Source organism: Nicotiana tabacum, chromosome 1 (genome assembly GCF_000715075.1).
Source record: "Nicotiana tabacum cultivar K326 chromosome 1, ASM71507v2, whole genome shotgun sequence".
Classification (NCBI taxonomy): domain Eukaryota; kingdom Viridiplantae; phylum Streptophyta; class Magnoliopsida; order Solanales; family Solanaceae; genus Nicotiana; species Nicotiana tabacum.
This window is the reverse complement of record NC_134080.1, coordinates 213,086,162-213,094,928: the sequence shown is the minus strand read 5'-3', so window position 1 is coordinate 213,094,928 and position 8,767 is coordinate 213,086,162. Positions and strand designations below refer to the sequence as shown.

The window sequence follows — 8,767 nt, the reverse complement described above, 5'->3', positions numbered from 1 at the left end:
TTTTTTTTCATATGCATACGACAGAATAAGGTGATTTACTAACATGTAGTCAAGCTAATATAGTACGTAAATGTCATTTTTATCATAAATTTAGAGCCATGATAATGAAAAAAATTATGGTAAGGTACTTTCTTTTTTATTCGATCTTACGTAACACAAATTTAAATTAGTTGGACTTCAATACGGATACCCGAGTAGAAAACCAATAAAAAATATTTACCACAAAATTTTATTTGTATTTATATTTAATTTTAAAAATATTTTTCTTTCGTCAAAAGTCAAATTTTAGTCAATTTTTTTATTTTTATATTTCCTCATTCTTAATTTTTTGGGCTCAAACCTTTTAAATTTCATTTTCTCAAGTAAACCCACCTTCTCATAAGGAATTTGACTGTGGGCACGTTTCACTCTTTCTATTTTTATTACGTTAGAAAAAAATAAACCCTGGCAAAAAATTGAAGCGCGTTCAAAGCTTTGAACAAGGAGAGCAAAAGCTTGCACTGTTCTAGAATCTTCCCATGGAAGAACGAGTGAAAGGCACAGTGACGTCACTATCGTCATTGTTTCCGGTAGAAGAAGCCCAGAAAGCATCGAAGCGCGTGCAGGACACGATTGCCGACCGCCAGAAACAGCTGGACCTGCTCCGAGATTTCGCCGCGGACAACAATAACCTTATTAACCTTGTTCAGAGATTGCCTGATCAGCTTCACCACGATATCATGGTAATTTTCTTATACCTTTTCCGTTTAATGTTGATAGTGTTAAGATGTTTACACTATCAGGTCGCTTTGGTATGTTGTAGCAGGTAATCTCCTTTATCTCGAAAATTACAAATGCCATTATTTCAGAAGGATTTACCAGTGGATATTTATTTGTTGACTTGATAGATTGAAAATTCTCGCTTATCAAAGAGAAGCTTTTTCCTATACTATAGTGGCAAGCAGTGGCGGAAGCACAATTTTTCACCAACGGGGCTCAAAAAATAAAAAAATATAAACACACAAAGAAGCTAAGTGCGTCAACACCTAATATATAGTATACATGAAAAAGAAAAATTAACCTTTTATATAGTGTAAGTTTCGGCGAAGGGGGTTTGACTGAACCCCTTCTGCCCACCTAGCTCCGCCCTTGGTGGCAATTCTATTGTTGTTTTTTGGAATTAGGGGAAACAAAGCTTCAACAAGTAGAAGCTTCCTTGAAAAGCTTCGAACCAAGAGGTAGGCTGTTCACTGCACTGATTTGAGTTCACTTTACTTAAGATTAAAGACAGGGGTTGTGCCGGTGTATATTAATTTAGCTCCAGGTCCATTTAACTTATACACAATGACAGTTTTAAAAGAATTTTACACTATCTGGTCGCTTTTGCATGTTGTAAGCAGGTAATATGACTTGATTTGACTTATTTTTAAGATTACAAATTTCACTTTTAAGAAGCTCTACTTATATAGAGTAAAATAACACTTCGGTGTATATAAGTTAAACTCTTATATATATGATTAATGTACTGTTTCTTACAAATTTTCAGGTCCCGTTTGGAAAAGCAGCATTTTTTCCCGGTCGTTTGATTCACACCAATGAATTTCTGGTAAGATTTTTCAATAATTTCATGATGGTGCTGACTTTTATCTTTTTCTTGTGTCATATTTTCCCCAGTACTTTGAATTTGCTCAACTTTATCCTTTGTTTCACTTTTGGTCCATTCATACCCGTTGTTAGGCAAAAGTCCTGTACTTGCCCTTGACCTCTAACGGAGCTCCAACCTTAAGGTAATTTTTCAAACCATTAGTCCAAAGTATAGGGATAAACTTGTACTTCTTTTCTGGTGCATATATGGACATGTGGGGTCCACCTATCTTACATTAGAGCTCTGTTAGGGGTCAAGGGCAAAAACAATACATTCCTAACGGTGGGGATATGAATGGACCAAAAGTGAAACAGAGGGTAAATTTGAGCAATTTCGAGTTGTACTTGGGAAAATTTGGACTTTTTGTATTGATATTAGAGCTTCTAGCTATATGAGCTTCACGAAGCATAGGTGAAGGAATGCAGCAGGTTGGCGGCAGTGTAAATAGTTAGCTATATGATGAATAATCTGACTGGACCCTAATAGAGCAGAATGAGTTTAGTGGATTCATATAGCAGACCCCAAATTATTTGGGATTGAGCTCTAGTTAAAGATATTGAATTAGAGCTGCTGAACTTTGATTTATGTCTGAGTTTATGACATTTACCATATGCCGATGCACACAATGGTTTCTTGATTTTTTTTATTTTGAAAAAAAAAAGGTTGCTAAAAGAAGTTGAATACCAAGATTTCGCTTAGCATGCTTATCTAATTTCAGATTAGTTAACCTGGTTTTATTTGGAATCCAAGGAGACATATAACTTTGCCTTTCTCCTTCTTTCTTGATTTAAAATGTTCCTGTGAATTGCCTTTCTTGATAAAAAAGAAGCCATTTCTTGTTGTTGAATTCCCTGGTAGTCATATTTTTGAGTTTCTGTGTAGGGTTATTTTCCTTACAACTGTTTTACTGCTTTTCTGGCGTAAGGTTCTATTGGGAGAGGGTTATTACGCAGAAAGGACATCCAAGCAAACGACTGAGTTACTGAAAAGAAGAGGGAAGGATTTAGAGTCCCAAGTGGAATCTGTAAAGGCTGTGATACAAGACCTTAAGGCCGAGGCTTCATTTTTTGATGCTACAGCTTCTGAGGCTGCGGTATGCCTGTTTGTTCAGTCATTGGATGCTTGAACGCTTTCATATTACTTATCTTAAATGGTTAAGTTAGCAATTTGTGATAATAAAACTACAGTGCTTATTAGTTGCAGAGAAGCTCGTTTTGTGACGGTAAGCTAATATAACATCAACGGAGTTCAACTTGAGTTTGACTGATGCTTTAGTCAGACTAATATAGCAACTAACTGACAATCTAGCTCTTCCAGTTGCTTGAGTTTCTAATAATTTCCTGGGGAGAGATCATAAGTAGCTAGCAACATGCCTTTGCCCCCACCTTCGCTCCTATTTGCTAGCCTCTGGAAAGAAATAGGAATTGCTTAGTTGGGTCCTTAAAGTTTTCAAAAGATTGTTGTTCATTTACCAGCAGTGGAAAATTTTCAATCATCATTAGTTTAATATGGATGACCTCTGCCTGGCTAATGTGTGAAACATTAGCCTTTTTTTTATATGGTGGTGTCTGGGTCAGCTTGGACACAACTCGACTATGCACCTAACTACCTCCTGGAAGGCTAGAACCAATATTTGTGTGCGTATTGAAATGCATTTGCATGCGAGCACCACATCTGTATTAGTGGGTATATTTTGTTTGGCAGTAAAAACTTTGCTTATTTATATCTTTTTTCAGATATTGATTGCTTGTTATGTACACATTTATGAATTTGATGGTGAACCGAACTTTTGACAGGAAGGTCTTGTAGAGATCAGAGAAGACTATGCTGAGGAAACTTCTCCTGAAGAGTCATCCACAGTTGGCATGTTTCCACCTCTTACTGATTTCTAGGCTAGATATAAAGATTTTTAATATAGTCATATTCCAGTTTCTGTTTGAAATATTGACAAAAATTTGTACTGGTTTATTTTCCAGGCATCCTGAAACCTGAGCTTCCAATTTCTTCTGAAGGAGACGATGCTGAACTTGCAGTTGAAAATGAGGAATATGCTCGCATTTTATCCCGGATTGCCGAGCTTGAGAAGGAAGAAGAAGAGGCTGAAAATCCCGAACTTGAGAAGGAAGAAGAAGAAGCTGAAATTGACAATAAATTCAATGAAGAAGAGCTGGGTAAATCTGGATTAGATGTCAGCACAGGTCAATACATCCGGGACCAAGAAATAAACAATTCTGGAGTAGGTTGCTGGTCATTGACTTTAGATGAAAAGATTGAATTATGGAATGCTTAAATGCATATTATCATTGTTGTTGCTAAATGCCATTTGGTATACTATTTAGGTGCGTGGTTCTAGTAATCTCAAGGAAAGAGCAGCATCTTCAAGAGATCACTCCATTGAAAGTTTTCCTGAACAGCTGCACGTACGAACCCTTCCCTCCTTTGGAACATATATTCCAGAATTAAATAATTGTCAGTTAACTGTTTTTGTTAATAGAACTTCCCTGCTGCAAGTAAATCCCTACAATGTATGAATAATTTTTTTTTTTTAATCCATGTGAAATTTTGAAATGCAGGTTGAAAGTTCAAAATCAGTAACTAAAGGTAAGCCCTTCCCACGAATGTTTTTATTAAACTATCTGTGTTCATGTGCCTGCTTCCTGCTGGATTTTTGCAAATCTACTTGGATAGCATGATAGAAATATGCAGGTGATTCGCTTCACTCTGATACTTCATGTTATATTCAAGAACCTTTCTGGAAATTTGTCATAGTAAATGATAAAATCTTCCAAACTAACAAGCCTTCTGAACATAGTATTAACTTTGTCCTTCGACTACTCTCTGCTAATGAGGCCCGTAATATTGGTGCTTTATCTGTTTTCTCTAGTGATATCCTGTACAATATTTTTATTGTAACATTCTGCATTGAGAGATGAAACCAAAAGAAGTGTGATTTATTTTCTTTTTCATGTCCCATTTATAGTTATCGATAACCATTATTATCATTGAACATCTAAAATAAATCCGAGGAGGCTTGAAGCTATCCTTATTGCCTGCTGCGAATCAATAAAGTTCATTAGTTATTTTCTTGATTTCAGAACTCATCATCTTTTGTTTATCTTAGCGGAATCGGTTTCTAATGAAGCACGCTGAAGTGAAAATTTCACGGGAGGAACAAATAAATTGGAAATGACATTGTAACTCGATAGATTTCTGCTTGACCTTCTTCCCATTGCCTGCAAATGCATTTTGATCTTTTTAGATCTCCATATTATAGTTAAACCGAAACTTCAATATATCTTAATCATTTCCGTATGTTGTACAGTGCATGCTTTATGTGCTTACATTTGCTTTTCCATTTCATTTTGAAATGATTTTATGCATTAAACCAGATGAATGCTTAGCTTGGAGCCTAGCTTCTGACGAGTCCAATGTTACTGAGAATGCTCCAAAACAGAATCGAATGAAGGAGGATACTAATGTTCCTATGATAGCTGAAAATAAGGTACGGTTCTCTCCATTTAGTTCACTCTTACCCAGCATGAGCCCATTTGTGTTTCTCTCCACGACTCCAACCCCACCTCTCTCTCTCTTATTCTCTGCTCTTCCCTCTTCTATTTTATCTTTTATCGTGTTGAGAGACAAAGCATGGGTCTACCACATTAAATGAGAACAATTGCGTTTCTATTTTATGTTACCCCTTAAATAATAAATGACGTCTTGGTTTGTTCATGTTGTCTGTTAGTGCCCTTGTGCTCAGTCTTTCACTATGGTGCACATCCGTTTGTGTATTCATATCGTATACGAAAATAGTGGTCGAAGCATATATTCTTTGTTGTGGCAGCTGGAGGAAAGGAAAATAGACCTACATTTTTCATTTGATTACTTATGTCCATCAAAAATGTCATTATCGCATGGCACCGGCGTCATTTTGCATGACAATCACTGCATTATTGATCATTTTGCTGGTAGCTGCTCTGATTCAACTTATTGGAGTATTCTTATATTGCTCTGTAACAAGACAGTTGTATGCATATTTTGCCTTGTATTAGACTTATTAGGACTATGATTTAAATGCTTTGCCTGTATGCCTTTTTCCTGTACCTCCTAATCAGAAGTAAACTACATTCCCATACAATTATACTTTTTGCTCAGAATTAGCCGAAAATACCACTGTGCAGGCTTTTACTGGAAGTATTGTTGAACGCGCTGGTGCCTTTGATATCAAGCCAAGCGAGCAGACTGTTGGTCGTAGCACAAAGCCAGTATCAAGGTTCAAAATGCAGAGGAAATAGATGTCTATTTCGGTTGAGTACTTGATTTTGGACATTCTCTTGTTGAAAAATGCCGATGTTGTATTTTTGCAAGTTCAAAATAGACACCTTGAACTTAACAATATCAGTAGAAATGGTTAGTTTACACACCATCATGGAAGACACTTTAGTCTCCATAGAGACTGTTTCCGATCCTCGACTCAAGAAGACGAAAAGAGATATATCAGTACCATCAACCGAAATCAGGAAATAGATGAAAAACAAAAACAATAACAGATTAAAAAAAATCCTCTCCTAACCACTCTAGTAATATCCCCAATTGACTCCTAACAAAAAAGAACCCAAGGAAGTGGGGAATCACTAATACTAATAATGGAAACAGGATTGGCTAGCTTCTACGCTTCTCCTTGTATAAGGAAATTACTTCTTCTCATTCTAGATGCCTAGTCTTAAGCACATGTAATAAACAAGATAGTAAGGTGAAAAATAAAAAGAAAATAGGGATGATTAGGAAGCTCGTCACTTAATTTGATTGCTACTAGTATAATTATCATATTTCTAGACAAGAAATAGTTTTAATTCATTGGTTTTGTTGAGTTTTAAGTTAGGTCGAATTCAATTTTACTTGACCACAAATTCTAACCACAGAGGTCCTCTCAAATATTTGAAAAAATATGAGCTAGTTGAGGTTAGAAACCTCTAACCTCTTAGAACAAAATCAAACACATAATCAATGCACCATAAGACAATCTGTACATGTCAAACGGTGTCATTTTTTCCTACTTATCTGATGTCTCACAGGATTAATACATATATTTAGTAAAGTTTTTTGACGAAGCGATATTACGTGAACCGCTTCGTTGAACGTGTGTCCGCCCCTAATTGCGCCGGAGCAGAGTTTACCCAGAGCGCTCTCGACGAGCAACAGCTGTGAGTTCCCTAGTTTAGAGGAAAAAAGATGTTGACAGAATATAAATTGCCAATGATCTGAAAGTGTTAATTATAATAATATTCCAGGTCAAGAAAGGTAAATATAACTGATTCCATTAAAATTTAAATTGACGATGATTGAATCGTTTTCATAAATGAAAAACGAGGAGTCTATAACGAATTATTCTTAGAATACACCTAACCATATGGTTATTATTAGCTGTAGAAAAAATAATTAAATCACGGATAGAACTTTGTCTCTTATGAAATGCTATATAATCAAAATCCTGTTAAAAGATTCTATAGTTTTCGAAGTGTTTAAGAATCTGATTAACTAATAAAAATTAATTTCTATAAGCTGTTTTTTTAATAACAGTAGCATGATATTATTTTAATTGATTTAATGGGCTAGAAAAGCTATAGAAACTAATAAGTTGTTAGGCATTTTTACGGAATTTTCCTTTCAAGTTTTATAATTTTCAAACCTTATAGAATTTCCTAATCAGGGATTATGCAAAATTAATGTCCAATAATTTAGTCTTGCAAAAAAATAATAAAATAGTAACGGACAATAAAGTGGTTAATTGGAACGTTATTTTTTCTTCATTATGACTGCTAATAATTAGTAAAAACTTGGCTATACACGTTATATTTTGTCCAACGTACATACTATTTTTTTCCCGGAGTAATAATAACAATTTGCTTCCTCATTTGGTTATTTGTAGAATGAGTTACTCCAACTTTTATATACTGATAATATAAATATCTTATTTTATCAGCTAACTTAAAAATATATGATCGTCCATGAATAAGTGAGAATTATTACCTAAAAAATAAGAAAAGTAACACGTTACAATAAGTTAAAATACATTATAAATAGTGTAAATTTTTTTGTATTGTTAAGAAAATTGTTATTTTCGTATTTGGAATGACATTTTTGCCAGCATACATACTATTTTTTTCCCGAGTAATTATAACAATTTACTTTCTCGTTTGCTTATTTATAGAATAAGTTACTCCAACTTTTATATGTTATAACAAGTTAAAATACACTGATATTATAATTTTTTTTCATACTGTTAAGCAAAACATTATTTTCGAATTTGGAATTCGCCAACATACATACTATTTTTTCTCGAGTAATTACAATAATTTGCTTCTTCGTTTGCTTATTTTTAGAATGAGTTACTCCAACTTTTATACATTGACAGTACGACAATAATAAGAGCAAGCCCAGTGTAATCCCACAAGTGGGGATGCAGAGGGTAGTGTATACGCAGACCTTACCCCTATCTTAAGAAGATAGAGAAGTTGTTTCCAATAGACCATCGGTTCAAGATCTAGATGAAAAAAATAGTAGCTAGTATCAACAAGCAGTAACAATAGCAAATAATAAAAATCGAAGCGAAAGAAACATGTATCTTATTTTATCAGCCAACTTAAAAAATAGCTATAGATTATCGTCCATAATAAGTGAGATTTATTACTTAGAAAATAGAAAAAGTAACATGTTACAACAATGTAAAACATTGATAGTAAGAAATAAATAAATTATACCGTTAAGAAAAACGTTATTTTCGAATTTGGAATGACATTTTATTTCTCCAGTAGAAGGCAAGATGTAAACATTTTTCAGGAAAATACAATTCATTCATCATTAAACATTTAAACTCTACCTCACCAAATTTATGAGGTTTTAACATATAGTAACAAATTCACAGCTAAGATTTTCCATATACACCCAAAATAACCCAACGGTAAACTCATACACTATCTCTATAAATATTGCTAGTAGTTTTCCACTAATAATCCCCCCAAAAATTCTCCTAATTGTCTACCATTTTTCTCTCTTCTATTTTCTTCCTCATTGGTTGCAATTTGCATCTTTAGACTGCTGAATTTTTCACTCTTCTTTTTGAATTCCTGAAATCATGGAATATCC

The 8,767-nt window shown here is 34.3% G+C and overlaps 1 protein-coding gene across 3 annotated transcripts; it reads left to right on the top strand.

Moving 5' to 3' along the window:
* Positions 1-404: 404 nt before the first annotated feature.
* On the top strand, positions 405-6,071 carry LOC107808448 (uncharacterized). Of its 3 annotated transcripts, none has more exons than XM_016632973.2 (9): positions 405-722; positions 1,526-1,585; positions 2,550-2,717; positions 3,421-3,487; positions 3,601-3,860; positions 3,964-4,044; positions 4,198-4,225; positions 5,014-5,126; positions 5,803-6,071. In XM_016632973.2, exons 1-9 carry the CDS (start codon positions 519-521, stop codon positions 5,914-5,916), a joined length of 1,095 nt encoding a protein of 364 aa, XP_016488459.1. In that variant the 5' UTR covers positions 405-518; the 3' UTR covers positions 5,917-6,071. The 3 variants fall into 3 exon arrangements, with proteins under 3 accessions (XP_016488459.1, XP_016488460.1, XP_016488462.1); XM_016632974.2 differs by having other exon boundaries at positions 633-722; positions 2,507-2,717; XM_016632976.2 differs by lacking the exon at positions 405-722 and adding an exon at positions 725-805 and having other exon boundaries at positions 2,507-2,717.
* The last annotated feature ends 2,696 nt before the right edge of the window (positions 6,072-8,767 follow it).

Excerpts from the sequence above, each read along its gene's own strand:
- LOC107808448 (XM_016632973.2), top strand. The coding sequence starts at position 519 with ATGGAAGAACGAGTGAAAGGCACAGTGACGTCACTATCGTCATTGTTT. Across the intron at positions 723-1,525 it reads AGCTTCACCACGATATCATG|GTCCCGTTTGGAAAAGCAGC; the intron begins GTAATTTTCTTA and ends ACAAATTTTCAG. Across the intron at positions 3,488-3,600 it reads TGAAGAGTCATCCACAGTTG|GCATCCTGAAACCTGAGCTT; the intron begins GCATGTTTCCAC and ends TTTATTTTCCAG.